This window comes from Hyperolius riggenbachi, chromosome 11, assembly GCF_040937935.1.
Source record: "Hyperolius riggenbachi isolate aHypRig1 chromosome 11, aHypRig1.pri, whole genome shotgun sequence".
Taxonomy (NCBI): domain Eukaryota; kingdom Metazoa; phylum Chordata; class Amphibia; order Anura; family Hyperoliidae; genus Hyperolius; species Hyperolius riggenbachi.
Genome location: NC_090656.1, coordinates 216,382,316 through 216,407,499, shown reverse-complemented (window position 1 = coordinate 216,407,499; position 25,184 = coordinate 216,382,316). Strand labels below are relative to the sequence as shown.

The window sequence follows — 25,184 nt, the reverse complement described above, 5'->3', positions numbered from 1 at the left end:
AAAAAAAAGTGTCCGTGGATCACCGCTGTGACACCCTCTCCTGTAGATGGTACCCTTTTGCCTATGCCTAAAAACGGATTTGCATCCAAAGGCTCAAAGACAACTTCAGGTAGGCAAAATCAGTAAGAGTTTATGAATGCACTACTGCTCATGGTACAATTTGGGACTGATTTGGACTATTAAAAGGGACCCGAGCTATGAGACCTATGGAAGCTGCCATATTTATTTCTTTTTAAATAATACCAGTTGTCTGGCAGCCATGCTGCTCTTCCTGGTCAGTAGTGTGAATCACACACCTGAAACAAGCATGTAGCTAATCTTGTCAGACATTTGTCAGAAACACCTGATCTGCTGCATGCTTGTTCAGGGTCTATGGCTAAAATCATTAGAGGCAGAGGGTCAGCAGGACAGCCAGGCAATGTGCATAGTTTAAAAGTAATAATAAACATGTCAGCCTTCACATGTCTCTCCCTTAGGGTTCCCTTTAGAATACAGATTTTATTTCAATAATGTTCTTTTTGATTTTGACACTTGTTTGCCCCTAGCTTCAAATTCTCTTTTACTTACTGCGATTCAGGTTGGGGCACTGCGATATGTACCCGCTTGGCATGAAGATGATTTTTGCATCTTGAATAACCCCCTAGAAACAAAAATATACTCAATTAGAAGTTGCATGGAATAAAATAGATTTGCAATACATATGAGAGCATACAGTGAAGATTGTGCATTGCAATCTACTTTCAGCACCAGGAATAATCCAGAGACTAGGAGCGAGCTGACACACCCATCTGCCAGATTGTTAGGAATACTGTGCAATGGTTGTGTATTTATAATATAAATACGCAAACCATTGTACAGTATTTCTAAAAAGCAATTGGCTACTACATAAGATTTATTGGTTGCAGCCGATTATAGACGACCGCTGCAATTAGTGGTAATTGTTACAACTATTTTTTTTTTATTTTTTTTTTACTTAGGCATTAGGTGGGGGGCGTGGTTTAGGCACTTACAGGTGGGGTTAGGTACAGGCAATTGGGTGACAGTGTTCGTTTTAAGCACTTAGAGGTGGGGCTAGGCATTGGTGGGGGGGTTGGGCATTTACAGGTGGGGTGGGGTGAGGCACATGTACTTGAGTGACAGGGTTAAGTTTAGGCACTTAGAAATGGGGGTTAGGTTTGGGCATGAGGTGTGTGTGGGGGGGTTCGGTTTAAGCACTCAGAGGTGGGGTTAGGCATGGGGGGGGGGGGGGGGGGAGTTTGGCATTTACAGGTGGGGTTAGGGTTAGGCACAGGCAATCGAGTGACAGGGTTCAGTTAAGGCACTTAGAAATGGCGGTTAGTCATGGTGTGTGGGGGGGTTCAGTTTAGGCACTTAGAGGTGGGGGTTAGAAATTAGGTGGGGGTGTTTAATGTAGGCACTTAAAAATTCAGTTCAATTGAGAATGGGTGTTGGGTGGGGAAATATGGGTAAAATAAATTACCGATATTTTACTACTAGCGGCACCACCTGGTGCCCAACTCGAGCAGTGCTGCTACAATACTCGTAGGAATTGGTCAGCTTTGGCTTCCTTCCGAACACACTGGAAATTAGTGGTCTTTTTCTTCCCCTTTAATAATCGCATAAAATAGTCCTCGAAGACAGAAACCCTCCCCTCTTCTTCTGATACTCTAGCACAGTAATATAGGGATATTATTTTTTTAAGGGGAAAGCGACACCCAACCCCACATCTCATCTCACAGACATCTATCCGTTGGCATCGGTTCCGCCAGGGGTTAATAGTTTATCGAGCGTTTCGTCCCTCCAGCCTGTAATGAGCCTGGGAAACTCATTTCAGAGTTGCAAAGCGAATGAACATGTAAATAAAATATGGGCAGCCCTGGTTGCTGGAAGCTTGTATAAACGGAGGCCCGCAGAACCGCGCCGGGCTCATTTTCCAGCCGCCTGGCAAAGTAATTAATGCAAGCCCATTTCCCATTTGCTGGCCCATCAAATATTGATAAGTTAAAGCGATTAAGTGAATCAGTCTTGCACACTTTTCTGCAAATTAACCTTTTCCAAAGGATTTCAGGCTGAGAAGCATTTAAGTGGGATTTGAGGCAAAATCTATAAATTACGGTAACCTGTGATAAAGAGGTACCTTTCCCCCTTTCCAGGAAGACTCCGTCTGGTTCCTGCTGTCCCTCCCCCCCCCCCCCCCCACCCACACTCCTCCAGGCCTGTTGTCTTCTGGTCTGTTGGTGAAGACCACAGCAACAGGGTCAGTTCTAGACTTTTTGCCACCTGAAGCAATATACTTTAAGGACACATTCCCCCCTCCACCCTGGCACCACATCACTCACCCATGATGGGATCACCAGCCACACATCAAGTCCTGCTTCCTCTTTGACTACAGCAGCACATCATGTGACCCCACAGCATGTAACAGGTCACATGAGATACAGCTGTAGCCATGGATACAGGACACTGGATGGGCAGATGGGGATCCCATCGCTGGAACGCTGAGAGCAGGTGAGTGAAGTGGCGTTGCGCATCTAGGGAGGGGGAGACTGGGAGTGAGGGAGGGGGACATTGGGGGAGGGGAGAAGAATGTTGCTGCCATCTAATTGTTGCCGCCCTGAAGCAAGTGGTTTACGCTGCTTCATGGAAGGGCCGCCATCTGTACAGCGAGAGAGTCTACATCCAGTATATGATGCAAAATACTTGAAGAAGAGGTGAGATTGGCGGTCATCTAGGATTTTTGAGCTCCAGGATCTTATTCTTTGCCTGGAACAAAAGACCTGGAAGAGACAAGCAGGTCTGGGGAACACAAGAAGCTTTCCTCACAAGGTGAGTATTACATTCCTCCCCAAAGGTCTAATTCCAGAATTTCTAATTAAAAAAGAAGAGCAATATCCTATAACATTTCTTTAAAGGTTTGTATAGGTACAGTAACAAATAAGGTAGCTTCATCAGGACTAGGGCAGGATTTGTGGTAAGGCTGCAAAAGCTCGGGCCTTGGGCGGCTGCTGTCTAAGGAGGTGCCTGGATATAAAAAAAAAAAGACTAGACTACCAATGTAAAATGGAGGCTACAAAAGGGTTGCCACACATGCAAGAGAGAAGTTGCTGCCCAAAGGAGATGTGCGTGAAATAGGGGTTCCTGTACATGGAATTTACATATGGAAAAGGGGGCTGCATATGGAATGGGTGGTCAGGCGCTGCACATGGAAGGGAAGCTATATGCCTAATATGAGTACAGGCACACAGTAACAGCTTATGCTATAAATAGCTCAAATGCCTATATATTTAGAGGGGTTAAAACCAGAAATTCAATTACCGGGAATATTGCAAGTACACACACAAAAACTTATGAAAAAAATCTTATTGGTATTGTCCATTTTAAGACAGCACTGTTTAGCTTGCAGTGATATCTTGTCGAATGCTTTCATTCACTTTTCGTGGGGACACTTATGTGACAAACATCTGCCAACCCCGCTATACTATGCCACAGTTGCCATACAGGTCTCATTCACTAGAAGCTTTCAGAGGCGAATCCACTGTGAGCACAGCGAATGTTTAAGATTGATTGGTGTGCCCATACATAATATGCTCTCGATTGTACGTGCATTTGGTAAAATCAAGTTATTGATTTTGCACAGGAAATCAAAGTAATATGCTGCCAACACTTTCCATATTGAAAATGAGGCGAAGAGACCTCCGAAAGCTAGGAAGAAAATGGTTAATTGCAATCTCACTAGCCAAATCGACAATTTATAAAAATAAGACAATGTGGTAGTGCGTCTCTTTTGAGGACATAGAGTTCTAGCATAGATAAGAGTAATTAACCTCCTTAGCGGTAACCCCGTGCTGGACACGGGGTAAGCCGCCGGAGGGTGCCGCTCAGGCCCTGCTGGGCCGATTTGCATCATTTTTTTTCAAACACGCAGCTAGCACTTTGCTAGCTGCGTGTTTGTTGCGATCGCCGCCGCTCTGCGCCGATACCCGCCGAGACACATGGGCCCCCCCCCCCCCCGCATACCCCTTGCGCAGCCTGGCCAATCGGCGCCAGGCTGCGCTATGGGGTGGATCGGGATTCCCTGTGACGTCGGCGAGGTCGATGACATCACTCCATTCGTCGCCATGGCGACAGGGGAAGCCCTCAAGGAAATTCCTTTCAGAACGGGATTTCCTTATGGGCATGCGGCGCCGATCGGAGGGGACGGGCAGGGCCGCGGGGAGGGAGGGGAAGCATGTAGCTAGCGCTAGGCTAGCTACATGCTAAAAAAAAGTGAGAAAAACCATCCCGCGGCCGCGCAGCCGCACCATTCATACCGCCAGGGAGGTTAAGTAACAAGGGCAAAACTAGAATGATTTAATCATTAGTTTTATTTAAAGAACTATACACAAAAATATACATTGGCGCTGGCAAATTAATATATCTGGCAGCGGAACAGATAGGTTGGATAGAAGAACTTCTGAGAAATAAGGTAGAATGTTTGACAGTCCTCGAGGGCCCATTCATACCTGAGCGATTATTGGGTGATTCCCGCTAATCGCTAAAGCGCTAGCACTTTTTAAAGCAATAAAGACATTACCATACTAGTAGACCTAAGCCCAATTAGAAATGGGCAGCGCGCGTGCACACGCCCGCCTGGCTGTCCTCGTCCTGTCCCAACGGGTGTCAGTGTGACACATGCACAGTAGCACAAAAGCACTGACATGTGGACATGGGACGCAGAAACACAGGCATTTTATTAGGTAGGAAGGCAGTGTTCCCACTGCCGTGATTGGTGCAGATCACGGGCGTTTTGCAATTAGTGCCTATCGCAAAACGTGTTCCCTGCAGCATTTTGCTGCAAGCGCGGTACAGTGCTTAATAAAGCACTGACTACAATCGCTCTGAATCGCGGAAGTGTCCAGTGATTTTATCACGCTAATCGCGGTAAAATCACTCGCGCAAGACGCTAGAGTTTTGCTCTTTTTAGATGTGCACAGGGCCGAATACCGTGTTTGGCTAAGTCCAAAAAGTGATAAAGTCTCTGTGCTGAAATAATCCAAAGTATTGCGTTTTGGCCAGTTCCCTAAAGGCCAGTAGATTGATGGAATTTGACAACAGATGAACGAATGTCCAGGACCTGAGTGGTTCGCTGTGTTTTAATCCACCCAGTAGCTGGGAGTGGCTATGGCATGCAAAAGTCCAGCCAGCCAGTGTAATTAGAATAGGAGGGCAGGGATTGACCCAGAGAGAGAAGATCTGGCAGATTTCCTGATTTGCCAGTCTCTCCATGCTTGAAGGCCCCATCAAGAAACAGATTGCATAACCACATTCAGTAAAGCGTTACGAATCCACAGATATTAAATATGACTAGGAAACAAAGTATGTTTGAGAACCTTTATATCTCAGGATGGGAAGCTCCCATTTTTGTGGAAGTCTCCTGGAAAGTGTCAGAATAGCCAAACAACTTCTGAAAAGATTGTTTCTCTAGCATTTTTCAAAAAGCTAGAAGACTATGCGGACTCAGGTAACTATGATGTGTGTAAGTTTATTGTGACTTCTATTTTTCAATTCAGGCTTGCTTTAAGCAATCTGAGAATCTCGATTTCAGGATATTATAAAAACTGTTCTTACTAACAGGCTATCACATTGTAGTGAACTGAAAGGAACCACTGGCGTAACAATAGCCTCTGTGAACCCTGCTGTTGCGGGCGTGGCCGAGGGGCTAAGGAGCCCACCAGCGGCAGATCCATAGGTTGTGCTCGCTCCCACCTCCAAACTCCTCTTCTCCACCCTACATCTCTGGGGGGATCATGCAGAGCAGTGGCAGCTGAGCGAATACTTTACCTAATTAATTTGGGCAGGACATCGTCGATTCCCTACTCCGTGTAGCCTATTAGCTTGTGGCTTCCTATCACATGACATGCAGCATCGGGAGAGCCTAAGCTAATAGGCTGCACATTGTGGCTACATGGAGTAGTGCAGATGTCCTGTCCTGTCTTAATTAGGTGAAGTATTTGCTCTTGCGACTGTTGCTGGCTGTTCTGAACGATCATGGGGGTGGGGGAAAGGGAGGAGTTCGGAAGGCTCCTGAGGGAGGGAGCGGCCTGCTGAATTTTGCTGAGGGGCCCTGCCTGTGTAAGTTACGCCTCTGAAAGGAACCAAACCATCCTCTGCTAAAATAACTGAAAATCACAGAAAGCAGTGGCACACACTCACTTCCTCTTGCTGAACTGCAACACCCATAATTCAGCACTTATAAGCAGGGGGCGGAGCCATGCAAAACCTTCCATTTAATCTTTCTTTAATATAGAGCTGAATTGAAAGGCTTCGCCCATGACCAAAAAGTGGGACACTTTCGCCAAACCAAAAGCAGAATCCAAGTAATTTTGCACAATTATTCTCGAAGCGGAGGACGTCTTTTTCTTTCCCTTGCAGCGATTTCCATTAAACCCTTTGAAAAGCCTGGCCGTCTAATCCAGTAGCGGCGGTACAAAGCATCAGGCCACAGCCGGGCACTGCCCATGATTCACTATTCCAGTAATAAGACCATAGAGAGGCTCTGTGTTGCCTGGGACCTCATTAGGCATTACTTCCTAGCATCAGACTACAGAACAGACTCGCAGATCCGATCACACTGCCACCGCGGTTTATGCCGCTAATTACAGCCCGTTCCGTGCCAGCCCCAGAATTCCGGGAAGTGAGATTCTTAACGCTAATAATAGGAAAGGCCTCATCTGTGGACTAATAAACGTAAATTTCATGTCGGTTTACATAAAACAGCATTTAATAACATTCACAGTTAAACAGCGAGTGCAACTCGGTGATAAACATCTCGATTTACTGTAACGAGCTTACTACTCACATTTTCCCCGACACAACCCTTCATTTTTACAGTTTATCTTTTCTTTTGAAATTGCAGTATCGGCTGGTGGCCACACAAGGGTCTTAAAGAGAAACCGTGACCAAGAATTGAACTTCATCTCAATCAGTAGCTGATACCCGCTTTCCCATGAGAAATCCTCACCTTTTCTCAAACGGATCATCAGGGGGAGCTGTATGGCAGATTTTGTGGTAAAACCCCTCCCAGTGATATCACACTGTGGGAGCCTTGATGCATTGTGTTTGTGTGCATTGCATTGTGGGAAATAACAGCTCTTTACAACTGCCAAAAAAGCAAGCAGCATCTCCATCCACTGACATCACCCGCCAGTAGTAAAAATGTCACCATGTCATAAATGTCTGAATGTAAATCGGGGAGAGGAAAGATTTTACACTGAGCAAACACTGACTAAATCATTTATACTTAATTATAAACATTAAGCACTTTTTTTATTACATTATTTTTACTGGAGTTCCTCTGAACCTAGTTTTGAAGAATACACTTTTCATATTGTTTTATCGGTGTTGGGACATGTGTCACACAGAACCATCCTACCCCTCCAGCGCTCCATGTGGTTCCCACTCTGTTTGGCTGTAACATGTGACTGAACAGAATGTTGATGATGGGCGGGGTGGAAGTGGCAGTTCTTCCTCCTCTCCACCCGTCCTTAGCTCTGCCTGCTTATAGTCCCTCATATGTGTTACAGCACACAGTGCACAGGGGAGCTGCGCCATGTGCTGGCTTGTGGTAATTGAGGTCAGAACGATAGTGAACTAAAATCGATGGAACATATCGCCTGAGGAACACTAAGTTTTGGGTTCGGCAGCAGATAAGCCGTTTCGGTTGTCTTATTTTCCTCTCGGAATTGTTTTAAGTCAGCCCCAACCGCTTCAGAGCAAAGTCCAAGAGAAAGTATCTCATCTCCTGCCGTAGCATCCGTGCTCCGCTTAACAGATTCCCACCTCCATTTATGATGGCGAGATAAAATAAATTGAAAAATCAGCAAATAACAAAAAAGGGCCTCTTAATGTGAAAAAAAAATTATAAAACGGAAACTCCAAGGGCCCAATAAATTGCCTCGATTTGTAGGTGATAAGAAATTTATGTGGGCAATACAAAGAGTTGCCTTTTATGTCTGTAAACTGTTCCCATACTTCGACCGCCTGTTTACGTCGCAGAAAACTGTAGCCTTCTGCCCAGCGTACAGACGCTGCAAGAAGATAGTCTTAAAATGCTCCTGGGAGCAATGCGGTGGATGGAAATGTGCTGTTTGGGAGGGGGAGACTTTATGAGCTGGTGCTGCGCCAACAGCACTCCGCTTACAAGATGGCAGAACGCGTGTAGATAACTAAGTGAGGACTGGGAGAGCTACAGCTTCAAAAAGCCCCCCTGTACTGAGCCAAGACTTATGTGCCCCAACCCAGAGTCCAGGGAGACGGGGCCAACTTCAGGGAGTCAAACTAGTCAGCCATAAAAAATTCGCCTTAAAGGGAACCCGAGGTGAGAGAGATATGGAGACTGCCATATTTATTTCCTTGTAAACAATGCCAGTTGCCTGGCAGCCCTGCTGATTTTCTGGCATAAGTAGTGTCTGAGTCAAAACCCTGGAACAAGCAGATGGCTAATCCAGTAACACCCAAGTCAGCTGAGTCAGAGTACCAGATATGCTGCATGCTTGTTCAGGGTCTATGGCTAAAAGTATTAGAGACACAAGATCAGGAGGATGGCCAGGCAATTGGTATTGTTTAAAAGGAAATAAATATGGCAGCCTCCATATCACTCACCTCGGGTTCCCTTTAAAGTGTATCTTCACTTTCCCTAGGGAATATAAACATGCCTTACCAAACTAATTTTAGCCAACACAAATAGGGGCATAGATTGTGGAAATTAAGTTTTTATAACTGTTCCCTCCTGCGTCCCACCTCTCAATTAACCTAACGCATACCCACCCTCCTCATTACACATACAGTACACCACAACTCCACCCCAATCCCCCCTCCCCCTCCTTTACTATTGGCCCCCAGGAACAACACCCCTGCCTCTTACCCGACCTGCCTGCAAATTGTATGCAGTATAGATTTGGGCCAAAAAGCACTTCCTGCTGGTTATGATTGGATCATTTCCAAGCAGCATGACATTTGTATAGTCACATGATGAGGAAATAATGCTCTCACCATAAAGACAGAGTACCTACTAGAATGAAAAGGCAAAGTGAGTTCTTTATCCCTCCACTATGCACACGGTGCATGGGAATAGGTGCGCCCTATCTGGCCACCTAAACTGGGGGGAATCACCTCACCTGGCTACCTATACTGGAGGAAGGGTCACCTGGCTACCTATACTGGGGGGGGGGGGATGCTGGTAATGTGACTATCTATACTGGGGAATGGGGGGCATCTGGCTGCCTATACTAGGGAAGACATGCAGGAGCCTATACTGGGAGGAAGATGTAATCTGGGTATCAATAGTGGTGATTGGCGTCATCTGACTACCTATACTGGGGGGGATGGGGGACATTTGGCTGGTTACCTATGTTGGGGGTCATCTGACTGCCTATACTGGGGGGGGAGGTGGGGTAGTCATCCGGATGCCTACTGCCTGTACTGTTGAGGGAACACTTGGGGCTACTTATTCTGGGGAGGAGGGGAGGGGGGTGCAAGGGGATTTGGGTTATTAGACCTGCAGGTGTTCCAGTAAAATGCTGTGTAGGTCAGGTGTGGGTAAACTTTTTTTTTTAATTGGGCCACATTACTCTCGAATGCAGCTCGCTGCATTAATCCGTGTCTCCCTCCTTTCCTCTCTCCCTCTGCACTCCTGGTGTCAGGAATGATTGGGTGTAGCTCACCCAATGGCTCGTTCCAGCGGCCATCTCCATGGCGACGGTGGTGACGTCATGGAACAGAACAACGGCAGGTCACATGACCTCACCATTGCAAAGGGATTGCAGCCGGAACAAGCGATTGGGTGAGTCACTTCTTGTACATGCGCTGCGGGAGGGAGAAGAGCAGAATGCGGCCCTCCGACTGGTCGTCTTCATAGCACCCGTGCAGGGCGTTCCTTGCCCCATAATAACATCTTCTTTTCTTCCAATGATACGAGTCCCCCCAGTATAAGTAGCCCCCCCCCCCCCCAGTATAGGTTGCTAAAGTTAGCCCCCCAAGCACAAGTGGCCAGAGGTAGCGCTCTAGAATACGTGGATAGAGGCAGTTCACCTAGTAGAGGTAACCTCCAGTTTAGTTTGCTCTCGCAGTATATGTAGTTAGTCCCCCGGTCTAAGTAATGAGAAGTGGCCCTCAAACCCCTCCCCCCCCCCCAGTATCGGTTTGTCAGGTGTCCTCCAGTATAAGTAACACCCCCTCCCCCAATTATCCCCTCAGTCTAAGTAGTAAAAGGTGTCCCCCAGTACAAGTAGCCCCCCCCCCCCCAATATAGGTGATGATAGGTGTCCACCCCCCTCCCATATATGTAGTGAAAGATGTCCTACAGTATAAGAGCAGGTACAAACGCCTGTGAGGCAAGCCTCTGTATAGTAAAGGAGCATGAGGGAGGAGGGGGCAGCCATTGCGCCCGTGGTGCTATGGCGCCCATGGCATGAGTTAGACCTGCCCCCCTCTAGGTACGCGTCTGCACCCGTGTCTCGTAGTTTGCCCAGGACTGCTGTAGGTCACAGCACATCTTGTATTGTAAGTGAGATGATTGGAACTTTCTTTGAATTAGAAGGGTGTCTCTCGAAAAATACTCAATAAAGCCAACACTGACATAATAAACACTACACTACAGCACAAGTTTCAAACAGCTGCTAGCACTTCAATGAAAGGATAAAATATTGGTACCAAAAAATAAGAAAATAAAAGCGGCATTACAATGGGCCGAGCAGATGGGAGCGCCATTTATTCCTCTCCCATCAAATTCTATTTTTCTGCCATGAAATTCTATTTTCTTCCCCTCCGTCACTGTTGTATGGATGGGCCTCCAGCTGCCTCCAAACTGCTAATGAGTTAAGATATTAATTTTCCGCACTCCGTACCCGCTCACCACCGCGCCAGGCATAAAATAAAGACGTAAGTAGGGAGAAGGGGGAGGGGAAGCGGGACGTTTTGTTTGATGCATTGTGGCAACGGGCATATGTTTACCATCTGCGGAGCGCGGGAACAGATGAAGTCAAATAATAACAGATGCGGGCAGTAAAATATGACATCAATCAATTGCCACGTCCCCGTAACTCATCCCCTTTAGCGGGCCTGACAGGAAGGCGTATGGAGCCGTGGCAGGGCAAGCAAGTCTCAACTGGTCAGATTAAAGGAAACCTGTCTCGGGAAGGAATATGGAGAATTACATTACTGACCCCCACCCCATTTCTTTTTTAAAGGAGGTTACCTGCACTGGCACAGGAGCAGGGGTCAAAGAGGCCGCAATTGTAACTGGCCGCTACTCTAGAAAACCCAGCAGGAGCTTTTCATCAGCCACCAGTAATTGGTGCCACCAAAAAGAGCACAGTTAACCTGCCTGGCGTTCTATTAAGATCGCCAGGCAGGCTGCGGGAGGGTTTTTTTTTAATAAAAAAAAAACTATTTCATGCAGCCAACTGAAAGTTGGCTGCATGAAAGCCCACTAGAGGGCGCTCCGGAGGCGATCTTCCGATCGCCTCCGGCGCCCAGAATAAACAAGGAAGGCCGCAATGAGCGGCCTTCCTTGTTTTGCTTACATCGTCGCCATAGCGACGAGCGGAGTGACGTCATCGACGTCAGCCGACGTCCTGACGTCAGCCGCCTCCGATCCAGCCCTTAGCGCTGGCCGGAACTTTTTGTTCCGGCTACGCTGGGCTCAGGCGGCTAGGGGGGCCCTCTTTCGCCGCTGCTCGCGGCGGATCGCCGCAGAGCGGCGGCGATCAGGCAGCACACGCGGCTGGCAAAGTGCCGGCTGCGTGTGCTGCTTTTTATTTGAGCCAAATCGGCCCAGCAGGGCCTGAGCGGCAGGCTCCGGCGGTACTGGACGAGCTGAGCTCGTCCAGACCGCCCAGCAGGTTAAAGCCCTAAGCTACAATGTTAGCTCTTCCGTAGGAAGACCACTGAGTCCTGACCTGCAGACTTACCTCTCCAAAGAAGACCACAGAGTCCGGACCTGCAGAGTTACCCCCCTACAGGAAGATCACAGACCGCAGAGTCCTGACCTTCAAAGTTACCCTTCCTATACAAACATCACAGACCCCAGAGTCCTGACCTGGAGACTTACCCCTCCTATAGGAAGAGTGCAGGGCCCTAACCAGCAGCGTTACCCCTCCTATAGGAAGAGTGCAGAGTCCTGACCTATAGAGTTACCCCTCCTACAGGAAGAGTGCAGAGTCCTGACCTGCAGAGTTACCCCTCCTATAGGAAGAGAGCAGAGTCCTGACCTGCAGAGGTACCCCTCCTATAGGAAGAATGCAGAGTACTGACCTGCAGAGTTACCCCTCCTACAGAAAGAGTGCAGAGCCCTGACCTGCAGAGTTACCCCTCCTATAGGAAAAGTGCAGAGTCCTGACCTGCAAAGCTACCCCTCCTATAGGAAGAATGCAGAGTCCTGACCTGCAGAGTTACCCCTCCTACAGGAAGAGAGCAGAGTCCTGACCTGCAGAGTTACCCCTCCTACAGAAAGAGTGCAGAGCCCTGACCTGCAGAGTCACCCCTCCTATAGGAAGAGTGCAGAGTCCTGACGTGCAAAGCTACCCCTCCTATAGGAAGAATGCAGAGTCCTGACCTGCAGAGTTACCCCGCCTATAGGAAGAGTGAAGAGTCCTGACCTGCAGAGTTACCCCGCCTATAGGAGGAGTGCAGAGTCCTGACCTGCAGAGTTACCCCTCCTATAGGAAGAGTGAAGAGTCCTGACCTGCAGAGTAACCCCTCCTATTGGAAGAGTGCAGAGTCCTGACCTGCAGAGTTACCCCTCCTATTGGAAGAGTGCAGAGTCCTGACCTGCAGAGTTATCCCCCCATAGGAAGAGTGCAGAGTTCTGACCAGCAGAGTTACCCCTCCTATAGGAAGAGTGAAGAGTCCTGACCTGCCGAGTTACCCCTCCTATTGGAAGAGTGCAGAGTCCTGACCTGCAGAGTTACCCCTCCTATTGGAAAAGTGCAGAGTCCTGACCTGCAGAGTTACCCCTCCTATAGGAAAAGTGCATAGTCCTGACTTGCAGGGTTACCCCTCCTATAGGAAGAGTGCATAGTCCTGACCTGCAAAGCTACCCCTCCTATAGGAAGAGTGCAGAGTCATGACTTGCAGAGTTACGCCTCCTATAGGAAGAGTGAAGAGTCCTGACCTGCAGAGTTACCCCTCCTATAGGAAGAGTGCAGAGTCCTGACCTGCAGGGTTACCCCTCCTATAGGAAGAGTGCATAGTCCTGACCTGCAGAGTTACCCCTCCTATAGGAAGAGTTCAGAGTCCTGACCTGCAGAGTTACCCCTTCTATAGGAAGAGTGCAGAGTCCTGACCTGCAGAGTCACCCATCCTATAGGAAGAGTGAAGTGCCCTGACCTGCAGAGTTACCCCTCCTATAGGAAGAGTGCAGAGTCCTGACCTGCAGAGTTACCCCTCCTATTGGAAGAGTGCAGAGTCCTGACCTGCAGAGTTACCCCGCCTATAGGTAGAGTGAAGAGTCCTGACCTGCAGAGTTACCCCGCCTATAGGAGGAGTGCAGAGTCCTGACCTGCAGAGTTACCCCTCCTATTAGAAGAGTGCAGAGTCCTGACCTGCAGAGTTATCCCTCCTATAGGAAAAGTGCAGAGTCCTGACCAGCAGAGTTACCCCTCCTATAGGAAGAGTGAAGAGTCCTGACCTGCAGAGTTACCCCTCCTATTGGAAGAGTGCAGAGTCCTGACCTGCAGAGTTACCCCTCCTATTGGAAGAGTGCAGAGTCCTGACCTGCAGAGTTACCCCTCCTATTGGAAGAGTGCAGAGTTCTGACCTGCAGAGTTATCCCCCCATAGGAAGAGTGCAGAGTCCTGACCAGCAGAGTTACCCCTCCTATAGGAAGAGTGAAGAGTCCTGACCTGCCGAGTTACCCCTCCTATTGGAAGAGTGCAGAGTCCTGACCTGCAGAGTTACCCCTCCTATTGGAAGAGTGCAGAGTCCTGACCTGCAGAGTTACCCCTCCTATAGGAAAAGTGCATAGTCCTGACCTGCAGGGTTACCCCTCCTATAGGAAGAGTGCATAGTCCTGACCTGCAAAGCTACCCCTCCTATAGGAAGAGTGCAGAGTCATGACTTGCAGAGTTACGCCTCCTATAGGAAGAGTGAAGAGTCCTGACCTGCAGAGTTACCCCTCCTATAGGAAGAGCGCAGAGTCCTGACCTGCAGGGTTACCCCTCCTATAGGAAGAGTGCATAGTCCTGACCTGCAGAGTTACCCCTCCTATAGGAAGAGTTCAGAGTCCTGACCTGCAGAGTTACCCCTTCTATAGGAAGAGTGCAGAGTCCTGACCTGCAGAGTTACCCCTCCTATAGGAAGAGTTCAGAGTCCTGACCTGCAGAGTTACCCCTTCTATAGGAAGAGTGCAGAGTCCTCCTGACCTGCAGAGTTATCCCTCCTATAGGAAGAGTGCAGAGTCCTGACCTGCAGAGTTACCCCTCCTATAGGAAGAGTGCAGAGTCCTGACCTGCAGAGTTACCCCTGCTATAGGAAGAGAGCAGAGACCTGACCTGCAGAGTTACCCCTCCTATAGGAAGAGAGCAGAGTCCTGACCTGCAGAGTTACCCCTACTATAGGAAGAGTGCAGAGTCCTGACCTGCAGAGTTACCCCTCCTATAGGAAGAGAGCAGAGTCCTGACGTGCAGAGTTACCCCTCCTATAGGAAGAGTGCAGAGTCCTGACCTGCAGAGTTACCCCTCCTATAGGAAGAGTGCAGAGTCCTGACCTGCAGAGTTACCCCTCCTATAGGAAGAGAGCAGAGTCCTGACCTGCAGAGTTACCCCTCCTATAGGAAGACCACAGAGTCCTGACCAGCAGAGTTACCCCTCCTATAGGAAGAGAGCAGAGTCCTGACGTGCAGAGTTACCCCTCCTATAGGAAGAGTGTAGAGTCCTGACCTGCAGCGTTACCCCTCCTATAGGAAGAGTGCAGAGTCCTGACCTGCAGAGTTACCCCTCCTATAGGAAGAGTGCAGAGTCCTGACCTACACTGGCACCCTTCCTATTGTTGCTCATATGATTACCAAGGCATTGCTTGCCGTTCCCTACTTATGTACTATTTGTGCACCTATTTGTGCACCTCTACACTGGACAACATATGCAAATTCATGTGTGTATTGCATATATAAATATATATCCCCTTCCCTGTACATCTCCTTACTAATGATACCAAATTGCAATCTCAGATCTGCCCATGATCTTTTTTGTCCTCTAGAATTACCTCCTCGCATTCACATATACAAGATTTCACACACGCTTCACCCCTCCTCTGGAATGCCCTACCATAACACATTCGTCACTCTCCAACCTTTGATATCTTTAAACGCACCCTCAAAACTAACTTTTTTCGACAAGCATACGCTCTACCTTTGACCTAAGGCCAAGATATCCCCAAAACACGCTGCCTCTAAGTATGAATACTGCATACCTCCCCACCTCGTGTTTACCCCTATTCCTTTAGATTGTAAGGTCGCAAGGGCAGGGCTCTCTCCCCCTTTTGTGTCTTGGAATATGTTACACATTTTATTCATCATGCTACTTTTACACTGCAATTACCAATGCTGTATTTTGTACCCAATTCTGTATTTTGTATATACCACTGTCTCTATTATTATGTAGCCCATGTTTGTCTCTTACTTTGAACAGCGCCATGAAAAAAAATTATACACACACACACACACACACACACACACACACACACACACACACACACACACACACACACACACACACACACACACATCCACTGACACACACACACACACACACACACACACACACACATATATACAGAGGCGGGACAAGGTCCTCCAGCACCCAAGGCTGAGACACCAAAGTGCGCCCCTCCATCCCTGCCACCCCAGCCGTCACACACTGATTGCTATTAGACTAAGAGGTGCCACAGGGCCCACAACCTCCCCAACATCTTAATATCTAGTTATATGGCTTGCAATCACTGCTATGTATCCCCTTTTCTTATTTCTTTCTGCTTCATACACAATTAGGAATGACAGCTGAATGAATTGTGCGCCCCCTCCTACATTGCGCCCTGAGGCTGGAGCCTCTCCAGCCTATGCCTTGGCCCTGTATATACATATACATATACACACACACACTTTTAACTTTTTTTTTTTTTACTAGCAATCCTCGCATCTCCAGTAGATGTAAACATCAATAAATGTGTTCAGTGAATGAGTATACATCAAGGCAGATGTATCTCTTTTTTTATATGACTGAAGATGTTTGTTGTTTTTTAAACAAGGAAGGAAGTATAAAAAAAAGAGCAAAGTCAACAAGTTCAAAAACTTGTTTATGTGTATCAAAAAAAATAAAAAAAAATTTGTCAAATTAAAAAAAGAAAAAGTAAAAAGCTAAATAAAGCATCTAAAAATGAAAGTAAAAACAAATTAAAGTTCATGCTCTCGCTAGGAAAAAAAATAATAATCATTGTAAAAGTAAATGAAAGCACTCTGTTCCTCTCTGGCTGCGTTATCAAAGACGGGCCATTTGGCGTTTGATCTGCATGACTGCGAGGCTCTCTCCCTCCTCCGACTAACGGGTGGCTGTGTAATCAGTTATGTAGCGAATGCATTAAGGGGAAATTGAATGCATATTCAACCATCTTGATGTTGGAAAATTCGTGACCATTTCACAAAGGAATATATTGCTGTCACACGGGCAATTTTCCCCAATGAATCATGCTTGTGATGCAAAGACCCCCTCCACATGTGGTCTTTGTGCCCAAACAGGGGTGGGGGCGGGGTGAGTGGGGGGGCGAATCTTGGAATCTATGAGCTCTTCCCAATGATAGAAGAACAAGGCTTGCACTTTGAAATCTCCCCTTTATTCCTGGTAATACATCGTAATGCGCAATAAACGGTGATGCTTCTGCGGGTAAATTAAACGTGGAAGAAAATGACATGCAAATTTAACCGCCGCTCGCTTCTCTTCAATTTCTGTCTCCAGCTCGTTTATTCCTTCAAAAATCATAACCGTGCTTTAAAAGTGGGAGAAATATACATTTTTAATGCAAAGAGAGCATCAGTCATTGGCTCTATTGGGAAATGCGTAGAATGAAGCAGTGCTTTCCGTCTGGTGCTTCGAATGCTGAAAGAAGACGCGAAAAGGGGGATAAATCTGCCACAGTTTTCCGATTTGTCGGCAAAACCAGTGGCATGAAGCTGGCCACGCACTGTACAATCAAATTCATTATCAGTCCCTTCGCACATTTCCGATCTTGTCCAGAGATGCTTTCCAACCATCTCTCTCTTTGTTCTTCCAACACTCTATGAATGAGCGCCACTTCTATCACTTAATCCCTCGCGAGGCTCCAGGACTTCTCAAAAGAGCCACCACTGCTCTATGGAACTCCCTCCCTGCCCACAACAGGCTCTCCCCCACCTTCAACTCATTTAAGCAGGCCTTAAAGACCAATCTGTTCAGCATTGCTTACCTGCCATGTTCATAGATCTATCCCCATCCCTTGGACATACATCCCCCCCTCCCCCTTATCTGTCTGTCTACCCCACCCCTTAGAATGTAAGCCTGTTTGGCAGTGCCCTCCTCCTGGTGTACTCTTCTCCACCACCTTATGGACTCAGTTACTCATCTGCTATGTTTACCACTACATTGTTGCGTCACTATTTTGTGTACCATTGTTGAAAGGACACCCGAAGCGAAAATAAACTAAATAAACAATTGTATCTATCTTCCCTAAAAATGACTTTTTGAGATATTCCACAGTTTTATGTTATGTTTAAATCTACTTTAACCTCCCTGGCGGTAAGCCTGAACTGAGTTTGGGCTATGCCACTGATTTCTCAGGCCCTGGTGGGCGGATTTACATATTTTTTTTCTTTTTTGGTACATGCAGCTAGCACTTTGCTAGCTGCGTCACGTGTACATACCGATCGCAGCCGCTACTGGCTGCGCCGCCCCCAGACCCCGTGCGCAGCCTGGCCAATCAGTGCCAGGCAGCGCTGAGGGGTGGATCGGGACTCCCGCTGACGTCACGGCGTCGATGACGTCATCCCGATCATCACCATGGCGACGGGGGAAGCCAAACAGGAAATTCCGTTCTGAACAGGATTTCCAGCTTGCTCTGATTGCCGGAGGTGATCGGAAGGGAAGGGGGGATGCCGCTGCATAGCGGCTATAATGTAGCTAGCGCTAGGCTAGCTACATGATTTAAAAAAAATAAAATATTTAATGTGCTGCGCTGCCCCCTGGTGGTTTTAATAGACCACCAGGGAGGTTAAAAGTTCTGACTGTTTATTGTTTTTGCTCAATGACACATTCATTGAAGTATGCCAGAGCTAAAACCTATGAACTATTGACCCTTTGTATCTCTTTCCTGCTCTCAGAAGCCATTTTCTTCTAGGAAATAGTTTTATACCTGGAATTTCTTATCAGGGAGGGTCACACTGTAGTCACTTCCTGCCTGAGTCAGGACTGAGTCAGCCACTTACATACGTGATATTTATCTCTTTCAGGCAGAGAAAGAAAAAAAGGAACACCGCATAGTTATTAGTGTGCTTGGCACTGTATATACCCATGTCTATCTCATCATGTCACACGTCACTTCGGGTATCCTTCGAACCCTATAATGTCCCCTGTGTAACACTGTTTGATGCTGTAACGTCTCCCCTATCTATTGTACAGCGCTGTGTAATAGGTTTGTACTTTATAAATAAAGTTTAATACTAATACAAACACCACAAGCTGCTTGCACTGTAAAGGGCACGGCACTGACTGAGACTGAGGAGTCCTAGTCAGTGTCAGTGACACTGACTAAGGAGTCTGCAGCCTAAAGCAACAGAAGCCTGTGCTGCAGAGGTGGCTGATAAGGCCCTGACTAAATACTTTAAAAGCAATTTACAAGTTATCAAACAATTAAGGGACTTCTACACATGCAATCCCTGCAGCAGGATTCTGCACAGGAGCAGGAAAAATCTATGCTCCGACTTACGTTGGTTGCAGATGCACAGCCTTATCTGCCTGGCTTAGTCACCTCTGCCGACCTTGTCTTTTTCACCGACCGCTTCCTGTCCAGAAGGACACGCAGGATAAAACTGGAGCAGGTTTGAATAATCTCCCCCTCATACGCATGTAAATTCCATCAGTAATCAGCAAACTCATACAGATTCCCTAGCAATCATCACCGGTTGCCAAGGACATGATGCTAAAATGCAGCCTCCAGCCTCCCCGCCAACAACAAACAGCACTAATTAATACACAAAGTTATCTGGTGAGCAATGCAGAATTCATGAGGAAATCATGAATATAAAAAACAAGAGGGAGAATTTACTCGCTAGTCAGAAACCGAGAGAGACGAGTGAAGTTCCAGGCATCGTAAAGTACATATCTGCATGGTCGGATTTGAGGCAAGGGCATAAAGGCCATGGCCTACGGCACCAGGAAACAAGGGGCGGGCAGCTGCTGGCACACTCAGGCGGTTTAATTGCCAAACATGTAACTGGTCACAGTCACAGACTCGGTCCGCAGCAGTGAAGGACATTACCGGATGGGGAGATCTGCACAGGATGAGGGAAGCACAAGAAAAGGGCAGGTGGGTGGTTAGGTTGGTGACATTGTGCCTTGGGAGGTAAAATGTACACATTCATCCCTACATATCTGGACAAGACTAATATTAACAGAGGCCACAGTTTTCAGAATTGTATGAGACAACCATGTCAAGTCTGTGAGGACAGTAAAAACCTTGAAACAACTAGTCTCGGGTAGTTGGCGTTCCAATTTGGCATAACAAATTCGAAACACAAGAATCGTTCCGACCACACATTTCAGTAACGAACAAGTGGAAAGGGTTAGGGCAGGCATGGGCAAACTTGGCCCTCCAGCTGTTGAGGAACTCCAAGTCCCACAATGCATTGCAGAAGTCTGACAGCTACAGTCTTGACTCAAAGGCAAATGCATTGTGGGATTTGTAGTTCCTTAACAGCTGGAGGGCCAAGTTTGCCCATGCTTGGGTTAGGGGGAGGCCGCTTGCGCTTACAGCGCATTTCACGGGACTTCCGTCTTAGGAGGGGGGAAGCATCGTATTTGGTGGAAAAAAAGCCATCAGTCCGTAAAGTTCAACCAGCTGATCCAAGGGAAGGTGTGGACCAATTAGCCTTAAAAGGGAAAAACTCCTTCCCGACTCCAGATGGCAGCCAGATAAGTCCCTGAATCAGTGGCGTAGCTAAGGAGCTATGGGCCCCAGTGCAAGTTTTACATTGAGGCCCACCAAGCACTCTATACATAACAATTCATATGGCGCACCAAAACCTGCCAATGGCAACCATAGTGCCAGAGGTGCAAGAAGGGGATGGGAAACAGTTTGTTAATGATTACTACTATTCAAAGCATCTACAGACGTGATTATTAACAGCACAGTACCAATAAAGCGTGGTTACAGGAGGTCCCTCGGGGCCCCTCTGGCTCAAGGGCGCCGATGCGGTCGCTACCTCTGCAACCCCTATTGCTACTCCACTGCCCTGAATTAACTCTTCCAAGAATTACGTGGATGCCCTTCAATGAAAGGAAAGCGTCCACTCTCTTTTTCAAGGGCACCTAAACAGAGGGATGAGGAGGTTTCCTTTTAAACAATACCAGTTGCCTGGCTGTCCTGCTGATCTCATTGAATGCAGTAGTGGCTGAATCACACACCTGAAACAAGCATGCAGCTAATCCAGTCTGACTTCAGTCAGAGCACCTGATCTGCATGCTTGTTGAGGGGCTGTGACTAAAAGTATTAGAAACACAGGATCAGCAGGAGAGTCAGGCAACTGGCATTATTTTAAAAGGGAAAATCCATATACTTCTCACGTTGGGTTCCCCTTAAATGCAGTTATAGACATTTGGCATGCCAAATGCACAAGGACAAAGAATTCTGTCTGGAAATGTCAATCTGGCTATGGACAAACATTTCGACTGGCTAATGGGCTTAACCATTGTACAAAAGTGTACCAGCAGGCCTTACCCTTGCAGATCGTGTGTTTGTGGGGACAAATTGAGCGAGGAATCTAACATAAGAACTAGTAGACAGTTTGACAGAAGAAAAGGGCATATGTCCCCTAATGACAGACAATAATAGTAGATGTGGGCACCATGAATTGTGAATACGCAGGTATGTCTGAAAATAAAGAAACATTTTCAAGGGCTAAATAGCTTAACCCCTTTTTATTGTGTACCAGCAGGTCAAGGGCTCAGTCACATGGGCATCTAAGAGGACCACGATCTATGGCAAAAAATTGTAACATAAAAAAAGTGTACAATAAACTAAATGTCTCCCAGATTAAAATACAGCATAAATAACTTTTTTTCTCCTATGTTCCTGTTGCTTACAGTAAGCACTAAAATCTGACAGAGCTGAAGGTTTTGGGCTAGGGACATCACAATAGACCCTGCAAGGGATGCAGCTGCAGGGGGGGCCCAAAAGCCAAAGGGTGCCCCATCCTGAGAGACTGAAAATTAAGGTCAACGAGAGAAAAAAAATTCTGCTCTCTGCACAATTGTTCTAATGACTGCATCTGCTCAGCCACTTATAAGAAATCATACAAAGTTTTGTAGACAAAGATTCATAGGCAGTCCCTATTCAGTGTGCAAGGGGAGGGGGCCCCATTGAAAGTTTTGCAGGGGGGCCCGGTGATTTCTAGTTACACCCCTGTTTTCTGTTTTGGACTAGTCCATTCCCACATAGGGAATTCTCATGGGTTTCTTTTATTTTCAAAAACATTTATTGAACAGCAGTTGCTCAGTCCCCACTGTCAAAATAGTGTGCAAAAAAAATGGCCATGCCAGCCGACATCTTTCTATAGATCCTTTCCAGGGGGTGCTTTTATAAAGAAAAAATAATGAGATACTGAGAAAATCCCCCACCAGGAGATGGGCCAGTCCAAAACCTGTCAGGTTAGTATACACAATGGGCTAGCACCAGTACTAAGATAACAAGCTTATCCATCAATTATCATATAATCAAAAATGTGTGCAGAATGGGATCCGAACAATAGCATGAAACAACCAAAAAAGCAATATCCCAATAAGGACCACACCACATGAGGTATTACAATATAGAAATAAGCTTTATTGTGTCAATAAGTAGCATAAAATGATAAAAACAATACAAAAAATTGCCCAGGGTACACACCAGATAAAGCAATGGAATAAAGTACAAAAAGTAAGCCACTCATGTCCTCAACCCAATGTTAGATACATAAAAAACAATAATAAAATAGTACACAACATTGCAGGAAGGTAGGATAAGTGTATAAAGAATAGGATGCCCTCCTATGTACACAAAACCAATATGCACACACACAGGACAAAGAGAAAGTGGCAGTGATGAGCAACGGGTTGTGGGGAGTCCCACAACTTAACGTGACGACCAAAGTGTGACCAGTGAGAAAATGGAGGACAGAGAAAGAGAAAATGGAGGGGCGAGGAAGCGCGGTGTGTCCCAGGACCTAGCCTTCGCGATTTGGTGGTAGGTCCTGGGACACACCCCGCTTCCTCGCCCCTCCGTTGCTGGTTGGTGAGCTTTTCTCTGTCCTCCATTTTCTCACTGGTCACACTTTGGTCGTCACGTTAGGCTGTGGGACTCCCCACAACCCTTTGCTCATCACTGCCACTTTTGATCTACCTGGTCTACCTCTTATTAGCACTTTATCTTTGTCCTGTGTGTGTGCATATTGGTTTTGTGTACATAGGAGGGCATCCTATTCTTCATACACTTCTCCTACCTTCCTGCAATGTTGTGTACTATTTTATTATTGTTTTATATGTATCTAACATTGGTTTGAGGACGTGAGTGGGTTACTTTTTGTACTTTTTTGTACTTTATTACATTGCTTTATCTGGAGTGTACCCTGGCGAAAACGGCCGTGCTAACAGCACTCTTTTGTGAATCAAGCCCTATAGATGTAACGGAGAGAAAAGGCGCTATGGACATAATGAATACGAAAAAGATGGCTGGCCTACCTCTAAAAGAAGGGGCAATGCCAATTTCAAAATAGGATTTAATAATCAGACACTTAGACGCTAACGCGTTTCGCGGCGCACAGTCAGCTTCCTCAGATCAAATAAAAAACAGTGTCTGAACTGCAGTGAAAGCAAGTTCGGAGCACCTAAAAGACTAAACCCTAAAGATGGTCACAATAAATAGGCATACATGGGTGGATATTTCATAGAGATTGGAGAACTTTAAATCTATCAACCCAAATGTATCTGCTAAATTGGCATACATTTTTGTCACTTTATCAATGACAAAGGTGAATGGGCATGGCAGTAATTTTTCCTTAAAGGGGCTCTATGGCGAAAAATTGTAAAATTTAAAATATGTGCAAACACAAATAAGAAGTACAATGAGCCATAAATTACTTTTCTCCTATGTTGCTGTCACTTACAGTAGGTAGTAGAAATCTGACAGAAGTGACAGGGTTTGGACTAGTCCATCTCTTCATGGTGGATTATCAGGGATTTATTTATTTTCAAAAGCACTTAGTGAATGGCAGTTGCTCTGTCCAACTGCCAAAAAACTGTGTAGTGAGCAGGGAGCTGGCCAGCATCATTGTGTAAATCCTTTTTCAGGAATATCTTTATAAAGAATAAAAGCCTTGCTGAGAATCCCCTATGAAGAGATGGACTAGTCCAAAACCTGTCACTTCTGTCAGTTTTCTACTACCTACTGTGACTGCAACATAACAGAAAAGTAATTTATGGCTCATTTCTGGAAAAAAAACATACTTCTTATTTGTTTATGTTTGCACACAATTTAAATTTTACAATTTTTCGCCATAGTGCCCCTTTAAAGTGATACCAAGGTGAGTGTGTTCTAGAGTCTGTCATATTTATTTAATTTTAAACAAAACAAGTTGACTGGTATTGTTGATCTTCTGGCATCTGTAGTGCCACAACCCTGAAACGAGCATGCACCTAATCTAGTTAGACTTCAATCAGAAACACCTGATATGCTGCATCCTTGTTCAGGGTCTATGGCTAAAAGTTTTGGAGACACAGGATCAGCATTGTTTAAAAGGAAATAAATATGGCACCCTTCATATCAATCTGACCCCAGGGTCCCTTTAAAGTGGACCTGAACTCTTGCACAGGACAGAAGAAAAACAGAGAGAAACCCACCCTGTATGTATTTAGAGAGTTTAGCCTGTCTAATTCCCTCTCATCTGTGACTAATCACAAGTGTATTTTGATTTCTCAGCTGTGCCAGCTGGCTGCCTCAGCAGAGCAATTAATTTGTGATCACAGGATGTTAACCCTATGTCTGCTTCCATGAAAGCAGGAAGTAGACACACTGCAGATTTATTGCAGGATTTGTATTGTGTGTAACAAAGAAATGTTTTTCTTTAAAGGTTATTATGCTGTTGCTTCTCTTTTAGTGCAGAGAAGAAGTCCTGAGTTCGGGTCCACTTTAAAGAGACTCTGTAACATGAAAAAGATCCCCTGGGGGGTACTCACCTCGGGTGGGGGAAGCCTCCGGATCCTAATGAGGCTTCCCACGCCGTCCTCTGTCCCACGGGGGTCTCGCTGCAGCCCTCTGAACAGCCGGCGACAGACCTGACTGTAATTTCAATATTTACCTTTGCTGGCTCCAGCGGGGGCGCTGTGGCTGCTTTTGGCTCCGAACTACACGGAAATACCCGATCTCAGTCGGGTCCGCTCTATTGCGCAGGTGCCGGAAACCTGCGCCTGCGCAGTAGAGCAGACCCGACGGCGATCGGGTATTTCCGTGTAGTTCGGAGCCGACAGCCGTCAGAGCGCCTGCGCAGGAGCCAGGAAGGTAAATATTACATCACCGCTGCACGGAGGGCTGCAGCGAGACCCCCGTGGGACAGAGGACGGCGTGGGAAGCCTCATTAGGATCCGGAGGCTTCCTCCACCCGAGGTGAGTACCCCCCAGGGGATTTTTTGAGGTTACAGATCCTCTTTAACAAGGCTGGAGTAGGAACTATGGGGGAATAGACAGAAGCATAGTTGTACTGAAAGGATCATTACTACCCAATTGATTTATGATAAAGGAGGGATTGATCGTTGGCCCAATTGGGCCACTGTGTATGGCTAGCCTTGAAAACAAGAAAAAAACAAAAACCTTCTGCTTACAGGAACAGTCCACATTTATGAATTATTCAATGGACTTTGTACATGAATTATTCAGTG

At 46.6% G+C, this 25,184-nt stretch overlaps 1 protein-coding gene across 5 annotated transcripts in view; it reads right to left on the bottom strand.

Annotated features, from left to right (window-relative positions):
- Positions 1-25,184, bottom strand: part of NELL1 (neural EGFL like 1) — a 1,178,134-nt gene that overhangs the window by 765,444 nt on the left and 387,506 nt on the right. For all 5 annotated transcript variants that reach the window (XM_068260436.1, XM_068260433.1, XM_068260432.1 and 2 more), the window contains one exon: positions 568-640. In XM_068260436.1, the coding sequence (XP_068116537.1) occupies positions 568-640 (73 nt within the window). The remainder of the gene's footprint in view (positions 1-567; positions 641-25,184) is intronic.